The sequence below is a fragment of the Panicum virgatum genome, chromosome 5K, assembly GCF_016808335.1.
Source record: "Panicum virgatum strain AP13 chromosome 5K, P.virgatum_v5, whole genome shotgun sequence".
Taxonomy (NCBI): domain Eukaryota; kingdom Viridiplantae; phylum Streptophyta; class Magnoliopsida; order Poales; family Poaceae; genus Panicum; species Panicum virgatum.
In genome coordinates, this window is record NC_053140.1 from 37,480,806 (window position 1) to 37,500,159 (window position 19,354).

Sequence of the window (19,354 nt, forward strand, 5' to 3'; positions counted from 1 at the left end):
GAAGCATGCTAAGAAAGCAAGGGTTCCAAGGAATGAAGTCATAAAACTTGGTAATAGTTTTATTCAGAAGCAAAGGACTAGTAACTAAGCAAAGAGCAAAAATTCTCTTTCACCAAAGAAACAAAGAGAGCTGCCTAAGCGGGGAGGCTCAGTTTTTTAGCTAGCCAGCCTGAAGCACATAATCAAGCATCAAGATGGGCCAGGACATGACCACACATGTAATGAGGACCAAGCCAGCTGTCTTTACAAGTTACACATGGGTAACCCTACTCATCAATTAGCCATAAATATTGAAGCTTAAGAAGATATCATAAGTAGAGCTTTCAGCATCATAATGAGACTTATTTGACAGCCTAGCTGATCTCTTACAAATGCAGAACATGATTTCTACAAAGTGATTAAAAAGTCCAGAATCAATTTGATGATGCAACTACTTCATAGGTAAATATAATAATCAATCAAGATGAATTATATGCAGGAAATAAATGCAGTACCTAGGGCTCAATATATGGAACAAAATTCACAAAGGAAAACAATATTTCAGCACAAAACCACATATAGCTAAAGGTAACAGTCAACAAAGACATCTATGATGTTCTTACTTCTTAGGTGACATGATAAGTGACAATAGCCCTCTAAGTCAACCATGATACAGGTAACTTCAGCACACACATACCAATTGATATCTTCCCTAGCTTTGAAAAGAGGAATAATTCTCAGAAAAACAAGCTTAGATCCTAAAACATATAACCACATCCCAGGGAGTGTTCAAAAGGTGTATTGTTGTTTCCACCATATTGTACTGGTGTGTGTACTATTCATTCTTCCTCTTTAATGGAATGGAAGAGCTCCTGTCTAGTTCAAAAAGTATGATCAACAGAAAGGCAAATAAGGTGCCATGTGTGTGAAGTGAAAACTGAATTGCATCTGGGCATTGTTAGATGGTGACTACTGCAATGTTCAGCCCGAAGAGAAGGGTGAGTATACATGAAGATATGCAGCCTCAAACAAAAATGCTACTATGTAATGAACTACAAACTACCATGCAAGAAGTTTGAAATGTACACGTCCCTAATCATCTATGCATTTGACAGTAGTGCCTGCAGTCGCAATTAAATATCAAACGCCCCATCCGATTTGAGATTGAATAGCTAAACTGTAAGAGTATGCTCATAGCCTCTCAAATGATGAGTAAGAAAATCGAAACTATACGAATAGAGTTGCAGGTTCTAGATTCCTGGTCAGGCATGCTGCATGCAACAGCACTGCATTTGGCATTTGCAATAGTAATAAGCTTCCCGCTCCCACCAATCACGGCACACAAAAGGATTGTAAACTTAGTACAAACCAAGGTTCAAGAAAACGCGCGCTAGGCGCTAGACGGGCGCTAGGCCACTGATTAGCGCCTAGGCTGAGTAAACGTAGATTAAACATGATTAATCGTTTGTGAATTTATTATTATTATTCAAAATATATATTAATTTTTGGATTTACAAGTAATGTAGATGCATATATATGAAAGAATAAATGAGAAATGAAGAGGAACACCTCAACAGCCCAGCACAGCCCACTATTCTAGTGGCCCACTAGCCCATCTAAAGACCATACCAACCCTAGATACCCGACAGCCGCGTCGTACCACCCCATCACGATACCCAAGCAGCCGCCGCTCCTCCCTCTCTCTTCTCCACGCCGGTCGCCGGCCTCCTCTGCGCAGCTGCGCTCGCCGCTCCTCCCTCTCTTCCCTAGCGCCGACGGCCTCCTCTTGGCCCGCCGCTCCTTCCTCTCTTCCCCGCACCGGCCGCCGGCCTCCTCTGCGCCGGCTCCTCCCTCTCTTCCCCGCACCGGCCGCCGGCCTCCTCTGCGCCGGCTCCTCCCTCTCTTCCCCAGCGTCGACGACCTCCTCTTGGCCCGCCGCTCCTTCCTCTCTTCCCCGCACCGGCCGCCGGCCTCCTCTGCACCGGCTCCTCCCTCTCTTCCCCAGCGCCGACAGCCTCCTCTTGGCCCGCCGCTCCTTCCTCTCTTCCCCGCACCGGCCGCCGACCTCCTCTGCGCCGGCTCCTCCCTCTCTTCCCCAGCGCCGACGGCCTCCTCTGCGCCCGCCGCTCCTCCCTCTCTTCCCCGCGCCGGCCGCCAGCCTCCTCTAGGCGCGCCCAGCGCTTTTATCGCCGCATAGGCCATAAACGATGCGCTGGGGTCCGATTACCGTTTAATCGCGAGTAAACGTACGATTATTAACGTTTTCTCGAACATTGGTATAAACCCAGCCCCATACATCTCAAACTTAACCCTGATGAAGACACTAACTTAATTTCACCAAAACAGCATTCACACCTGAACAAGCTAATATTTCACCCACCTGCATGGAGAGAATGGGGCGGTAGTGCATTTCCAGCAGCATTCCAAAAAGGGTAATTATCAATGTCAGCGAGCAATGAACTATTGATATTTCATGATCAACACATGGAATGCAAAAACAGTTGTTTCTCATTTACATGATGGCAGCCACTGCTAGTTCTTAAAACCCCTACATCACAAATGCTACTTGTAGTTGCTAAATGCTAACTATGAAGCTATGTTGATAGAACTAGAATATAGGAATGCGTAGAAGATGTACAGGTGGTCAAGTATGAGTCCTTGCATCTAAAAACACGATTGGAAAAACGTAAGTTACTACAAAATTCTGTTACTGCACTCATTTCAACAGTAAGGAGTAAATCAACACTCAAACAAGTAGCCAGGCCAACCACAGCCAAGCTCATCGCTGGAGCTACCATGTCTGGACCTGATCAAGCCAAGCACTTGGACCAGGACCCAGCCAGCCAAGCGAACTGACTGTATAACTCTGTTTTCAAGGCGTCGCCTAGGCGACAAGGCGGTGGCGGCTCGCCTTACTTAAGGTCTCGCCTTAGCTCGCCTTAGCCCGCCTTAGCCCGCCTAGGCGATAAGGCGGTGGTGGATCGCCTCGCCTCGCCTTACCGCTTTAAAAACATAGCTGTATAAGTTAAAACTGATGCATGTTCATCAACTTGTCATATTTGGTCAAGCTTGTGCAACAAGCTAAAGAAAATGGTATCATGAATTAAGCCTAAGGCCTTTTGTATCATCATCATGATGTTTTTGTAAAAAAACCCTAAGGCCTGTTTTGTTTGGGCTGATGCTGAATGAAAGTGGCTTTCGAAAGATGCTGACGAGAAGCTGCTTCTAAACAACTATCTTTGGATTGGCTTTTGAACGAATGAAATGGTATAATATATGTCATACCACTGACAATAGAATCCCTCATAATCCAGCAAAAGCTCCTCCAGACCATTTCAAAAGCAGGCTGTTTGGTTTGGCATTCTAAGCTGGATGAAGCAAACAAGTACACAAGCTTGTCTTCTATAAATGCAGAATTAGATTTCTTCAAAGAAACTAAAATATTGACAGAAAACTTCTAATGGCACTTGACTTATATAGAAGAATGAATAGTCAACCATGGTGCATGATTTGCAATCTGTAAATGTAATCAATGCGACAAGCCTTTGGAAGAAAAACATAAAATTAAATTAAAAACTCAAACACGGGAGAGAAGCACCCAGGTTTGAGCTCATATGGGGGCCTCAAACTGAACCAGAAAATTGCTCAATTCTCCAAACATTCAAACTTTAAAAAGAAGAAATTCTAACAAAAATAATACAGGATTCACGAATAAATGATCACTCATGTCTAACTTCATGAATATTCTTTCAGAATCAAACCATAGAAACCTAAGGAATATCATAAAACTCAGATACCTATGATGAACTAGATAGAATGGTAAGTAGAGATAGATTAGTAATCCCCTGATTGAACCGTTGCACTATTAGCATTGAGGTTTACGCTATGCATACCAGTTGATATCTTCTCTTTAGAACAGTATTACTTCCATAAAAGGTAAATTTAAATCCTGAAACATATAACCAATTTCTAGTCCATAAAAGGTGAACTTAAAAGAGCCATAAACACGGGTATTCTCCTTTTTCGACGAGACAGAAGAGCTCCTGCTCATGTTCCAAAAGAAAAGGGTCATCGATACTCCACTATAGGCCCCACAAGCAAAACCGTGCATGCTTTACTAGCCCATAGCGGAATAGCTAGAGCTCTCACTAGATCCTGACCCGCTTCAAGGAGTGCTTCACGAGGCAACACAAGTGTCAACTTCTGGAGCTCATTTGCTCTCTGCGTTATGAACTTAAGGAATGCTATCTCACTTATGTCCCCTTGAAAATTATGGAGAACAACCTTCTTGATGTGGTTCCAAACGCATTCAATTGGACTGAGCTCCTCAAAAGAACTCCGCATAGTGCCCGCCAGTTGGTTTGTCAGCTATAGCCGACTACAAAATCAATGAACCATGTCATCAGATGACTATGGTTGATCTTATGAGAATGACGAATCGACAGATTGAGTGTGCATTGTTCTTACCTCCACATGCAGGGTCTCAATGTTGGGAAAACATCTGAGGACGCTGGCAAGCATCCGAACTTCTGTGGAGACACTAAAATTCACTGTCAATGCCAAAATCTTGACACTTGGGACCATGGAGCTTGGGCTCAACTTTGTGTCAGCCTGCAATGCAATCCATGAATCAGGCACATGAACAAGTCGTCATGATATGAAACATATGAGCATACACATGAATACTGTATCCTCAGGCATCACCTTGATGACGGTGTGCTCAATCTGAAGCTCGTGAGCTCCCAGCTCCAAGTACCCAAGCACCTTCAGCTCAGGTGCACAAGCAATCCTGACCCTCATGCGTGGCTCGTCATCAGACTCATCAAATCCAGGAGGGCACGTATGCCACATGATGAGCCGCTCCAGGCAAGGCGCGTCCACCAACGCGAATTCCACCGCCATGGACAGCCAGAAGAGGGCGCACTGGAGCTTTTTGCCACGAAGGCGAACGACCTCTGGCAGGCCGTAGCTGACGACAAGGCCGAGGGTCTCGAGCTCAGGGCTGGAAGCGAGCATGTGGTCGAGGTCGCGGTCCTCGATGCGGGTGTTGAGGAGGACGAACTCCCGGAGGTGGGGGAAGGTGGCGCCAGCCCCGACGGGGAGGCAGCGGGTGTCCGGGAACTCCCAGAACCCGAGGTAGAGCCGACGGAGCTCGGTGCAGCGGAGGATGTCGGCGGGGAGGGGCATGTCCACGGGCGGCGGCTGGCTGATGAAGACGAGGTCCTGGACGCCGCCGGCAGCGAGGAGTCGCGACCACTGTTTCATGAGGTCGCGCTCATGAATCCCGAAGAAGCAGTAGACGAGGTGGACCGTGCGGAGCGGGCACGGGTGGCCAGCGAGGATGCGGCGAATGGCCGCGGCGCGCGCTTCATCACCGCGGAAGGGGAAGAGGTGCGCGTCGTAGAGGACGAGCGGCGTGGAGCGCCAGACGTGGCGCCACCGCGAGGAGAGCACGGCGGTGCGCGCGGCGTCCTTGATGGGGAGGCGGGAGACGACCTCGCGGAGGAGCGCGTCGGGGAGTGCGCTGATGCGGTCCTCGCCGTCGTGGTCGTCCGCGGCCGACAGCGAGCCGGCCCTGGTGACGGCGGGGACGGGGAGGCAGCCCAAGACGCATTGGCGGACCGCGTCCATGGCCGGCGCCCGGCGGGGAGGCCGGAGGCGAGGAGGGTTTTGGTTGGGGTGGGTGCGCAGGCGAAGCGGCGCTGTTTGGGGAAATGGCCAAAAGGCGGTTTGAGTTCGTACAGGAGCGGCGGCTAGGGTTTCGAGCTTCCAGCCTTCGCGGGCCCATAAGAAGTCGGTCGTGTGAGACACAAAATTCGGCTGCCTGAACTGTCCGCCGCCGATCGACTACCAAAGAAGTCAGAAGACACGAACTGATCAGCAAAAAATTCGGTTCGCATTGACATGTGTTCGCATCATATTTGATCTTTCACTGGCATTTAGCTTTTAGCATAGATAGCAAAATGCCCATGCGTTGCTACGATCAAACACCATGTTCACACTATAACACCAAATGCTATATATAAAAGTGTGATTGAATATGTATTTTTATGCTATGTTTTAGACAACTAAAATAATAGGTTAAAAGTAGACATATTTTAAATGCGAATAGAAGAGACCACTTATAGATCAAGAGACGCGCAGAGTCGAGCAATTTGTAATTTATCTATGGCAAGAAGTATCTTTTGACGGTGGAACGTGAGATTATTCGATGGTTAGCTCTCAACATTAGAGTATAATATAGATTTATATATAGATTCTTTATCAATCGTAGGAACATATGTGACTATGATGCCCATAAATGTTTATAAAAGGACGTACTATGTATGCATACGTTCACGTACACACACATACACTCACCCTCTATGAATTTCACTATAAAATACTTCTGATTGCAAACATCCAATTGTAAACCGTTGTTGCGTATTTCAAAGAATGACGACAGCATCATGAAACCTGAAACATATGTACTGTGTTCAAGTATCCAAGAACTAATATGTTTTTTCTTTGCAATACACGTGAGTGGGATTGTGGAAATCTTATCTCTAGAGCAGGCACTGCTCCCTTCGATTCCTCTTCGACAGACATCTCGTTCTCAATAGTCAATCCCCCTTCTGTAGTTCAATTCTCCCTTGAAATTAAATCTCTTCACATGCGAGTAGGTTGAAGCCGATAGAGCTCAACCTGACAGCTCTGCCGCATCTAGAGGAGCCTGCAGGTGGCCGTCTCCGGAGCTTGCACTGGGAAGTCCTCGTCTGCTGCGTCCAGACCTTGCGCCAACCAGGAGTCCAGGATGCATGATGGCCACGCCCGGAGACACGAAAAGCTGGGGCATTGAGGCTCAGGATGCATGATGCCCAGCACTGCTGCGGTTTCAACCTTTCTGTCAATATAATCTCGCCTTCATTCATTGATGGAGGAGGTGAGGCAGGCGGATGATCAGGAAAGAGATGGAGTCATGGAACACCTCTGCACTATGGCCCTGCAACCCGCGCATCCCATTTGCTGACGGTATCCTAGTCCTCCTAATTATGATCTATTCTTTCTCCTCTGAATTCGCTTCCTACAGCATGGGATTGGAGTTTGACTGTTTGAGCCGCACAAACAAGGAGATGAGCGCGGTATGAGGTGGAGTCGGAGGCAGATAGGAAGAGGAGCGCGTTACAAACAAGGAGATGAGCGTGGTACGAGGTGGAGTCGGAGGCAGGTAGGAAAAGGAGCGTTCGGGCCCACATGTTATTGTTATAAGACAGACCAAAAGTCAAATTACTGCAGAAACGGCCCACTCTTTATAAGTAGGTGTAGAAGTACAGTAGGACGTACTCGGTTTTGTTCCAATGCATATCAGTTTTAATTTATTCCAAAGTATATGTTAGAGTATCAGCACGCGATGGAAATTTAGTGTAAGGGAAAAAAGGAAAAGAAAAGCAGCATGCGAATTATTCTTCTAATAAGATACTAACTCCGTTCCGAATTGTAGTTCGATTGACTTTTTTGACACTAAGTTTGACCACTCATCTAATTCAAAAAAATTATGCAAACATTGTCAAATTCAAGTCATTCTTGAAGATCTTATATTGATAAAGCAACCCACAACAAAAGAATTGATATTTTGCACAAAATTTTGAATAAAATGAGTGGTCAAACTTGAAGTTAAAGAAAGTCAAACGACCTACAATTTGGAACGGAGGGAGTAGCAGACTGCCAGAGATACAATTGAATTGAACCTACATGCAGGGTTACGTTTCATGACTGGACATTGCTCATGCGACAAGATTTAGCAATAAGTACTCCAGTTCAGTCGCAAGTAAATCACCAACAAACAACTAGCATAAAACCAAGCACCATGCCGCATGTTTTGCAGATCACAGCTATAACATGATTCAGCATTGAGTGATTTCTTGATGAAAAAGCATGTTAGATCAGAACGCAAACAATGATAGTATACATCTTAGCATGGAATAAGCTCTCACCAGAAATTAAACTAGAAATAACATCCATCAAACATGCCAGCAAGAGCATAGATTATCTAAAATGGCCAGTATACGTGTTCAGTTAAAGGATAATACTAGTTTAATTACACTGAAGATGACCAACAGATTCCAGGTGTGGATAGCACAACTCAAGCACCAGTCAGCTGAGTGTAGTTAAAGTTGAAAATGAAGTTTAGTTGCAATCAGCAACTGTACCCACCAAGAAAAATGATATCACGAAAAACAGAAGAAGCAAATGCTTCTCACACCAAAACAGAACTTTGATAGCTGGTCAACAGTAGGGAACAAAAGAAACACACATAGAAGAAGTATGTTAGGTCAAGAGTGCAAAACTAATACATCATTGAACAAACAAATAGTGAGGCAAAACAGCACGACCATAGTTTTAGTTGCTCAGCCTGCATTTGATCAATAAGCCCCAATTGCCTGATCAGAACCTGAGACAGGCCAATCACCTATATATGCCAGCACTGGACCTAAACATAAGCTTATTCATCCACTTGTCCTAATAAACTCATAATTGGTCAAGCTCATCATGAAATAAAAGGTACTAAACAAAATGGCATAGCACCATCCAACCTATCTTGTCCATAAATGTAGAACTGGTTTTCAGTCCTAAAGATAGTTGACTTTGTAAGAATTAAGAAAGATAACCCAGAATGCATAATGAGCTAGATATAAATGGTACCCTAGGATGAATATAACAAATTCAAAGGGAAATCCTGACAAAGACAATAATGCCTAAGTGTTAAGAAACATATTTTCTCACATAACACCAACTTAATATTCTTCAAAAATCAAGCCACAGAAAGCTAGGTAATATCATCAACCATAGATGTCTAGATAACATGACAAGTAGTGATGTCTTCTGAGCTAACCATCATTCCACGAACTTCGACACTTCTGGGCTTCTGGCACACATGCAAGTTGATATCTTGTATAGCTTCAGAACAGTAATATTTCCCTTAAAAACAAGTTTGATCAAGGAACATATAACCACAGTCCAACAGCCTAAAATGGTCATCGACCCTATGATACGTTCATATATACTTCACAGATGTTTCCAAACTGTCTGATCCCCTTCTTTAGTGAAGCAGAAGAACTCTTGTTCATGTTCTGAATCAAAAGGGTCATCAGTCGAAAGATCAGATGCCTCGTAGTTCCAAGGAAACTCAGGCTCCACAAGCAGAACGGTACATGATTTAGATGCCCACTGTGGTCTAGCTAACTCCCTCAGTACAACTTTCATGTCATCCACTGAAAGTAGTATGTCCTTATCCGTAGACAAAACAATTGTCAGGTTCTGCAGCTGATTCACTCTCTGCGTTAGGTGATGAAGGAATACCACCTCACTTAGATCCCCTCGGAACTTATGAAGAACCACCTTCTTGGTGTGTGACTGCAAACATTCAATGGGAGAGAGCTTCGAGAGGAACTCGCCATAGTGCTTGCCAGTTGGCTGATCAGTCATAGCAAACTGCAAAATATATGATGATTATGCCAAAAACAACTGGATTATCTTGCTCTTTGCTACTTCCACGTGTAGGGTCTCAACGTTGGGAAAACATCTGAGAAAACTGGCCAGCATCCGGACTTCAGTGAAGACACGGAAATCCACCCTCAAGGCTAAGATCTTGACGCTTGGGATCATGAAGCTTGGGCTCGCCTCTGTGTCAACCTGCAGTACAATTCATGAATCAAGCACATGTACAGCTGGTCACTGCATGATCATGCACACGAATATCACATCACAGCACAACACCTTGATGATGGTGTTTCCAATTTGAAGCTGGTGGACTCTAGTATTCAAATACCCAAGCACCTTCAGCTTAGGAGCAGAAGCAATCCTGACCCTTATAGGTGGCTCGTCGTCGGAGCCAGACTCGTCAAGTCCACAAGCAGTAGTAAGCCACATGAGGAGCCACTCTGTTGGGATCTTACCTTCTTAGATGCCCAAACAGGGAGCATGAACAGTATGAAAAGGGCAATGGAAGAAGGTGCTGAATTCTCCAATAATGATCAGAAAATTCAACCCTTTACACTGTATAGAGAGGGGGCTATTTATACCCCTTGCCCTCAGCCAAGTTTTCCTAAATTGCCCTATCCCAACTCATTTACAGCTCACTTTTACCCGGCTTCGGGGTAAAATTACAAGGTGAGGGGTGTACAAATCCGACCTTCTCACATATGATTTCACACACATATCTACGACCGACGAAGGTTTTCACTTCCTTCGGGGACCTCCGGGAGTCACAGCCATGAAGGTTCCATCAACCAGCAATCAGCCGTCACCTTCGTTCCCGAAGTTGATCCCTTTACCCGAAGGTCCTGGTCTTCGAACTTGTGCTTCTGAGCAACCGTTCGTCACCTTCGGGCGGACGAAGGCGATATCCTTCGCCACCGAAGGTATTGGTCTTTGCGCTTGCGCTTCTGGGCAGCCATCCATCACCTTCGGCCTACAGAAGGTGATATCCTTCGTACCGAAGGTCATGGTCTTTGAGCTTGCGCTTCTTAGTGTTCATCCGGTACCTTCGGATATGCTTGGCTTCCTCTCGTTGGGGCCCTGTAAACAAGTTAGGGAGCATTTCTGAGGGTGAGGGCTTGACCCGAAGGTCCAATCCCCAATAGTAGCCCCTCGAGGGCGAGGTCCGAAGCCGACGGTCCGAACCCGCGTTGAAGAAGAAGATTGCAAGTAACCTTCGGGAAACTCCCGAGGAAAAACGTCTCCCGAACCGTCGGCTGCAACGGTCAGTTTTGGTGGTGTATGTGTCAGGCTCCTATTGCTCCGCTTGGGCGGCTGACCCCTCGATTTTACCATTGGTACTATTGCTTTCCCTCGCCTATATAAGCGGAGGAGGGGGGGTAAATTCTGTGCCCTCTCGAGCTTTGCTTACCTTCGGTGGTTTCCACTATAAAGCGTTTCTTTCGAAGGTTCCGTTTTCGTGCATGGGCAATCTGGTCGTTTTCCTCGGTGTAAATAGATTTGTGGTTCATGGCTCGTACTAAGCAAACAGCGAGGTTGATCGAAGGTTCGTTTGAACCCTTTTTCCTAATTTGCCTTTTTTTTGTTTTTGTGTAGATATGGCATTCATTAAGAGGGCGGTGCTTCGTGCAGACTCTGGTCCAGCTCCCGAAGGAGAGGCGGGTGGTTCTCAACCTTCTCAGCAGCAGCAGTCCAGCGAGAGCCTTTCGGCGGTGTCCGCAGACGTGTCGGAACTAATGGCTCCGGAGAAACGTAAGACTTTGCTTTTCGAGTCATCTGTCGTTTCTCAGAGCACGATAGACTTCTACGTTTCGATGGCCTATTTCGCCGAGGGGGTTTTTCGCCCTCCAGGGGCAGAATTGATTCCTGTACCGGAGACCGGCAAGGTTGTGGTCTTTAAGGATTTTTTTACAGCGGGGCTTAGGCTTCCGATGGATCCAATTGTGCCGAAGCTTTTGGAGCCATTTAACGTGAAGCTCCACCACTTTACCCCGAACTGGATTGTTGCATTGGCCAAGTTTCTGTGGGTGGTGCGGACCTTCGGAGGGGAAGTGTCTGTGGATGCCTTTTGTAGGCTTTTTCAGCTGCACTGTCAGCCTCGTAAGGTCTATGTAGATGATGATGCCGAGCTTAGCGAGGTTCAGAACGGCTGTTGCACCTTCGTTCCTCGCAAGCCGAACAAAAGGACCGGCCTAGAGAAGATTATGCTCTTGACGGCTTACAAGAACAAGTGGGAAGGGAACTGGTTGGGATACTGGTTTTACGCCAAGATTGGCTTCCCGAATCCCGAAGGTTCTGTCGAGGAGAAGTATCTGCTGGCTTCGGACATTGAGATGTTCGATCACGTCTATCAGCCTGCCTTCAGCAAGCGTGGGCCGGGTTTCAAATCGTGTCTGGAAGCCTTCATGACGGCTTGCCAAGTTTGTGGTGGCAGGGATGCTGTTGAGGAGTTTCTGGCTACGAAGGTTTGGCCTTTGGCTGCTGGTTGGTCTCCATCGAGGTTCGAGCGCAAGCACTTTGCTAGTTTGAAGTATGATGTGACTTATCTGGTTTTTGGGCTTCGGAGGCCCGAAGGTTCCAGTGACGAAGTTATTGTGGGTGAGCTGGAGCGACAGGCTACGAAGATACTGGGTCCTTGGAACAAAAAGGAGTATCATTCTTTGTTGGAGGTGTGTGGCGGTAACCTTCGGTTGAACCGGTGTTTGGCTGAGATGGGCATGGCCTACGAGGCTCGGCCGGTGCCGGCAAACGCCGTTCCAAGAATGACTCCGCCGGGGAACATTGGTTCGGAGGTTACTGGGTCGAAGTCCATAGGTAAGGCTAAGGTGGAGGAGGCGGGGAGCTCCGGGGCTGTTGGCACGCGAGGTCGCGGGCGTGGTCGGAAACCTTCGAGCACGAGGGTTTCTGTTGCGAGGGCTGAGAGCGCCAAGAGGAAGGCGCAAGATGAGGAGGTTTCTTTGGGCGACAGCAATACGCCCTCATTCATGGAAGAGCTCATGGGGACGGTGGGCGGGGATTTTGTAGTTCCCGAGGGGAGGCATTTTAGATCCCGTTATGATCTTAGCGATGAGTACGGGACCATGCTTTTTGGTTCCGGCTGTCGGGTTGAGGTGGCGAGAGCGCTGATTAACCTTCACTGTTCCTCCGAAGGTACGACGAAACGCCGGAGGATTCAGAGTCTTGTCAAGACTGGGGCCAAACCTGCTGACATTCCGATGCCGCCTGAGCCTAGGCCTACTGGGCCTGTGGTTGGTGTCCCGAAGGATGCAGCACCGACGACGGCGGTCGCCACACCTTCCCTTGTGGCAGGTGCCGAGGAGGGGGAGATCATGGTTGGTGAGATGCTGCTCTCTCTCAGGGGCGGGGATTTCCCAGGCGGAGTCTCGGCTCTACCTTCGGATAGGGAGGTGGATGTTCTGGAGGGGATGGGCTTCGATGAAGCCGGTAAGCTTTGTTTCCTTGGTTTTGACAGCTCTTGGTTTGTTTGTGATCTTATAGGGTCTCTCTTTTTTATTTCCTTCGCAGTTGTGTCGGCGTCGATGAATCAACTTTTGGCGTTGATGCAAGGGCCTGGCCGTTCCGGGATTCTCCCCCTGAGAATGGTAAGGCAGGGTTTTATTTTGTTTAGCTTTTGTTCAATTTTTGGTGTCCCCGAAGGTCATTTTGTGTTTGATTCAGAGTTTAATGCAGCTGTGGCAGAAACGTCCACTTCCGATGCTGCATTCATCGTGGCCGACTTGAGCAAGAAGCTTGCCCATGCTAGCCGAATTTTGATGTAGAAGGCCAAGGTGGACGTGGACCTTCGGGTCAAGAGCGCCACTGAGAAGCTGAGCCTATCGGAGAAGCTACGGTGGGCTGTGGCGGAAGTTCTCGCTCTAAGGGATGAGAACACACAATTGAAGGGTAAGTGTACCAGGCTGGAGGCGGCAGCGAGGGACAACAAGAAGCTTCTTGAAAACCTTCGGAAGACGGTAGAGGATGATGCCAACGAGAAGAAAGCTCTTAGGGATAAGGTTAGTAAGCTGGAGGCGATTCAAACTAGGGTGGCGGAGCTCGAGGGGGTTTTCTCGGAGGTTGCCACTCGGGCCGACGCGGTGTACCAAGAGTACAGGAAGGCTCTTGCTGCCCTTGGAGCAGAGCCTTTGCCCTTGTCTGAGCCGGCTGAAGGTCCCCAAGTTTTCTTTCAACTTTTGGACTGGTTGCTATCGGAGTTCGAGGGCCTCGGGGAGGTGATGAGCGTTGCGAATGATAACGCAGCGTCCGTCTCCTTCGAGGGGCTTATTGGGAACCTTCTCCGTGCATGCGCCGTTGACCTCTCTAAGATCGAAGGGGACTTTCAGTACGTTCCCTACGAGGGTTTGTCCGAAGAGGTTGACAGGATTCAGAATGTCAAGATTGCATACTTCGAGCGCTTCTGGGAGCCTTCAGGGAAGGTCGCTGTTAGGACTCTTGCGGCTGCTGCGGCGGGGGTAAGCTTTCTTTCAGATGGCTTGTAGGTTTTTGTTTTGGGGGCTCTAGAACTTGTTTGTAAATATTCCTATGCTGCAGGATGTGAACAACGCTAGGGTTTCGATGAGCTGGGAGGCTTTCAGCCTTGCTCGTCCCGGATGCAGCGTTGCAGAATACTTGTGCTGGTCCGGACGTGATTCATTGTAACTTTTTTTTCTTTGGTTCGAATGTTAGCTTCGCGTTGCTTCTAGAAGTGTATATACTCTCGGGATTGTTTTTCCCGGGGCTTCTTGTTGCGCATCCTTCGGGCTCCCTCTCTATGTGCATCCTTCGAGATGCCTTTGGTCGGGCATCCTTTGAGATGACTCTTTTGAATGCATCCTTCGAGGTGCCTTGTGATGTGCATCCTTCGAGGTGCTGTTTTTGTGCATCCTTCGAGGTGCCTTGTGATGTGCATCCTTCGAGGTGCTGTTTTTGTGCATCCTTCGAGATGCCTTGTGATGTGCGTCCTTCGAGGTGCCTTGTGATGTGCATCCTTCGAGGTGCCTTGTGATGTGCATCCTTCGAGGTGCCTTGTGATGTGCCTAAGGATCTTTTTGGAGGTAATTTGCTGTTGTCCGAGGCGACGCTCGTTAGGGTGGTTCTTGAAAAAATGTCTCCCCCCTTCCTAATGAGTCGTTGCCCAGAGGGATGATTTTTTGCTAAACGAGGCAACGCGCGGAAACTTTGTATTTTGTGAAAAAAATGTCTCCCCCCTTTCTTGCGCGCTGTTGTCTTCGAAGGGTTTTGTTCTTTTCGTTGCTGGGTAAATTGAATGATGTGTGCCGATGGTTATTTTGGGTTCGGACCTTTTGAAAGGTCGAAGCCCCTTGGCATTTTTGGGATAGTTTCTGTTTTGTGCCGAAGGTTTTTTGGTTCGGACCTTTTGTAAGGTCGAAGCACCTTGGCATTCTTTTTGCACTTTTTGTGTCTAATTTGCCGAAGGTGTTTTGGTTCGGACCTTTAAAAGGTCGAAGCCCCTTGGCGCTCTTTTTGCACATTTTGGGACTTTATTGCCGAAGGTCTTTTGGTTCGGACCTTTTTGAAGGTCGAAGCCCCTTGCATTTGTTTTGCACTTATTGTGCCTTTTGTGCCGAAGGTTTTTTGGTTCGGGCCTTTTTAAAGGTCGAAGCCCCTTGGCATTTGCTTTGCACTTATTGTGCCTTTTGTGCCGAAGGTTTTTTGGTTCGGACCTTTTTGAAGGTCGAAGCCCCTTGGCGTTTGTTTTGCACTTGTTGTGCCTTTTGTACCGAAGGTTTTTTGGTTCGGACCTTTTTAAAGGTCGAAGCCCCTTGGCATTTGCTTGGCACTTATTGTGACTTTTGTGCCGAAGGTTTTTTGGTTCGGACCTTTTTAAAGGTCGAAGCCCCTTGGTGTTTGTTTCGATAAGTATGCAAAGTTTACGGATTCTGTATACTTTGCTAACTTATTATTTTGTGAAGCATATAGATGCTTGCCGAAGCTTGCCATTTGGGCTGCTTCGGCGAAGATGACACTTTGTTTGGGGGGAATTTCATTTCATTGAAATGGTTTACAATGGGTCCGCCTCGTCAAAAACCTCACCTCCGGTGTGGAGTTTCCCCCTGTGAGGAAAAGAGTACGGCCCTTTTACAAAGTAAAAAGAACTAAAAGAGTTTGCGAAGGTCCGCAATCGCTTATAGTTTCGCGATGCGACCTTTTTACAATCTTAAATGTAGTACTTTTTAAGGCTGTCCGCATTCCAAGTATGCTGCAGCTCATTGCCTTCGGCGTCAGACAGGTGATATGACCCTGGCCTGTTGCACTTGATTACTAGGAATGGCCCTTCCCACTTGGATTCAAGTTTGCCGGAGTTTTCTGCGTTTGGCTTTCTTTTTAGGACCCAGTCTCCGACTGTGATGCTCTTTTTTACGACCTTCTTGTCCCTCCACTTCGTTATTTCTTGCTGATACTTTTCTATGTTTTCCGAGGCTTGTAGGATGTCTAGCTCCATGAGGTCTTTGTCATCCGAGGGGATGGCCTCAACTTGGTGGGTTACCCTTAGGCTTCGGTTTTTTAGCTCCTCGGTTGTCATTGCTTCGGCACCGTAGAGTAGCCTAAATGGGGTGAACTTTGTGGTTCTTGATTCTGATGTGTTGTGGGACCAGCTGACCTTCGGGAGTTCATCGGCCCATTTGCCCTTTTTCTGATCAAATAGGAACTTTTTGATGCTGCCGAAGATGATGCCATTGGCTCTTTCGACGGCCCTGTTGGATTGCGGGTGGTACACTGAGGCAAAGATTACCTTCGTGCCCACACTGTAACAGAATTCCCTGAAAAGCTGTGAATCAAACTGTTTGCCGTTATCTACAGTGATCTCCCTTGGGACCCCGAACCTGCAGATGATGTTCTGCCTAAAGAATTTTTTGATTGTTTCTGAAGTGATGTTTATTAGTGGCTTGGCTTCGATCCACTTTGTGAAGTACTCGACGGCAACTGTTGCGTACTTGTAGTTGCCCTGAGCTGTTGGTAGAGGTCCCACTAGGTCAATTCCCCATCTTTGAAGAGGCCAGGACAGAGGTATCAGCTGAGTTGGCTCCGAAGGTTTTGAGGACTTCGGACCCATCATTTGACTTGCTTGGCATGTTTTCACTATGTGCTGAGCATCCTTCAGTGCCGTTGGCCAGAAGAATCCTTGCCTGAAGGCTTTGGAGACAAGTTGTCTGAAGCCGATGTGGGATCCGCAGAACCCGGAGTGAATTTCCTTGAGGAGTTCGATTCCTTCGGTTGTGGAGATGCGCTTTAACCATGGGCTGGTTACGCCCGACTTGAACAGCTCTCCCTCGGAGATAACATAGCCTCTCGCTCTCTGGAACATTTTCTTCTCTTTCTCATTTGGCAGCTCGATGTTTCCCCGAATGTACTCCATTATAGGTGCTCTCCAATCTTCGGCTGAGATGTTTGAAACTTGTTTTTCTTTTTTCTGCTTGACTGAGGGTTCTGTGATTTTTTCGAAAAATACATCCGAAGGTAACTGCTCTTTTCTTGATGCTGCCTTTGCCAGCTTGTCGGCTTCGTCATTCATGTGCCTCGGGATGTGAACGATGTCGAAGCCCTTGAAGTACTTTTCCATGGATCTGACGGCATCGAGGTACTCGATGAGCTCTGGTTTTCTGGCCTCCGAGTCCTTTTTTATGTGGTCTCTGACAACCTTCGAATCTATTCTGACTATGAAATTTTAATGGCCAAGGGCTTTCATTTTGCGAAGGCCCAGGAGCAAGGCTTAGTACTCGGTGGTGTTGTTGGTTGATGATTCGTGGTTGCCGAAGATTAGCCGTGCTGCGTATCTTGTTTTTGCTCCCGAAGGAGATTCTATGATTGCCGCAATACCCGCTCCGTCGTTGCACCAGGCCCCATCGCAGTGCACGATCCAGGTTTCAGTCGAAGGTTCCTCCTTGAAGGTTGGGGATGTCCAATCGGCAATGAAATCTGCCAGTACTTGTGATTTGATGGCTGTTCTTCTTTCGAAGTCAATGTAGAACTCCGAGAGTTCCAAAGCCCATTTGGCAATTCTGACTGAGGCCTCCCTGTTGCTGAACAAGTCATGCAAAGGTTGATCTGTGACCACGATTATCTTGTGAGCTTCGAAATAGTGTTGTAGCTTCCGAACAGACATGACTACTGTGTATGCAATTTTCTCTAGCTCTGAGTATAGGAGCTTCGAGCCTGCAAGAGCTTTGGATACAAAGTAGACAGGTAGCTGCTGCTTCTTTCCTCCAACTTCTCTCTCGAGGATGAGCGCTGCACTGACAGCAGAGTAAGATGCTGCGATGTACAGGAGCAACACGTTCTTCGGGTCAGGTGGGGTCATTTTGACCATGTTCTGGAGATGCTTTTTGAGTTCCTGAAGGGCTTTGCTTTGTTCGTGGCCCCACTCAAATTTGTTTGCGTTGCGAAGGACCTTGAAGAATGGTAAGCTTCGGTCTGCAGAGCGGGGGATGAATCTGTTTAGGGCTGCTATCCGCCCTGTGAGTTTCTGTACGTCCCTGATGGACTTTGGATCCTCCATGTTCCAAAGAGATTTTACTTTGTCGGGGTTTGCTTCGATGCCTTTGGTGGACACTAGGCATCCTAACACCTTTCCTTTGTGAATTCCGAAGATGCATTTATTGGGGTTCAAGGACAGTCCTGCTTTTCTTAAGCTTGCGAAGGTTTCGGCCAGGTCTGCCATATGGTTGCTTCTTATTGAACTGGTTACAACAATGTCATCAACATAAGCCAGGACATTCCTTCTAAGTTGCTGCTCTAAGACCACAGAAGACATTCTAGAAAAGGATTGTCCTGCATTCTTTAATCCTTCGGGCATCATCACGAAGCAGTAGGTGCCGAAGGGAGTTATGAAGCTTGTTTTTTCTTCGTCCTCTTTCCTCATCCAAATTTGATGGTATCCGGAGAAACAATCCAGCAGAGACATTAGCTGACTATTTGCAGCATCATCGACGACTCTGTCGATTCTTGGCAGTGGGAAATCATCCTTCGGGCAGGCTTTATTGAGGTCAGTGAAATCGATGCACATGCGCCATTTGCCATTCTTCTTTTTGATCGGCACAGTGTTTGCCAGCCATGTTGGGTATTTGACTTCTCGAATAACATTTGCATCTAGCAGTCTTTGGACTTCGGCCTTGACCGCTGCGACTTTTTCGTCTGCCATTTTGCGAAGCTTTTGCTTCTTTGGCTTGATGTTTGGGTTGATATCCAAGCGGTGCTCAATGATATCTCTGCTGACGCCCCGTAGGTCACTAGCGGACCATGCAAAGACATCTTGGTTCTTGCGGAAGAACTCAAGAAGCTCTTTTTCCTCCTCGGACTCAAGGGTTGCATTGATGGTTACCATCTTGTTGGGTAGGTGTACGTCAAGGGGGACCTTCTTTACTTCGCAGTCTTCCTCGAAGGTTGCTTTCTCGCTGTCTCTTTGCTGCTCTTTGAAGGTATCAGGCTTAGATTCAGTCCGAAGGTTGTGGACATTTTTCTGGCCTGAGGTGTATCCCCGCTCTATGTCCCGTGCAAGCTGCTGGTCTCCGCGGATGGTGATGACCCCCACGGGAGCTGGAATCTTCATGCACAAGTACAGCTGATGAACGATAGCTTCGAACTTGTTGATTGTCCCCCTTCCTATGATTGCTCGGTATGGGTAGGGCATCTCTACCACATCGAAGGTGATGTGCTCTATTCTTGCGTTAGCTGTGTCTCCGAAGGACACAGGGAGTGACAGTTTGCCGATTGCATTCACTCTTTTTCCTCCGAATCCCATTAAGGGGATATCCGAAGGCTGTAGCAGGCTTCGGTCGATACCCATCTTATTGAAGGTGTCGGAAAAGATGATGTCTGCAGAGTTTCTAGTGTCAACTAGTATCTTGCCAATCCTCCAGCCTTGAATGTTTGCCACGATGAT

General features: G+C 47.4%; 1 protein-coding gene and 1 pseudogene across 1 annotated transcript; both read right to left on the reverse strand.

Annotated features, from left to right (window-relative positions):
- Window positions 1-2,565: 2,565 nt before the first annotated feature.
- On the reverse strand, window positions 2,566-5,610 carry LOC120709903 (annotated as a pseudogene).
- Window positions 5,611-15,631: 10,021 nt separating this feature from the next.
- LOC120709904 lies at window positions 15,632-19,102 on the reverse strand. Its single transcript, XM_039995531.1, has 2 exons — window positions 17,293-19,102; window positions 15,632-17,130 (listed from the first exon to the last, which is right to left on the reverse strand). The coding sequence occupies exons 1-2, from the start codon at window positions 19,100-19,102 to the stop codon at window positions 15,632-15,634; spliced, it is 3,309 nt and encodes a 1,102-aa protein (XP_039851465.1).
- Window positions 19,103-19,354: the final 252 nt, after the last annotated feature.

What these genes read in the sequence shown, in the direction of transcription:
- LOC120709904 (XM_039995531.1), bottom strand. Translation starts at nt 19,102, where the DNA reads ATGCCCTACCCATACCGAGCAATCATAGGAAGGGGGACAATCAACAAG. An exon ending in CTGGTGCAACGACGGAGCGG is followed by an intron (nt 17,131 to 17,292) that starts GTATTGCGGCAA and finishes AAAATTTCATAG; the next exon opens with TCAGAATAGATTCGAAGGTT.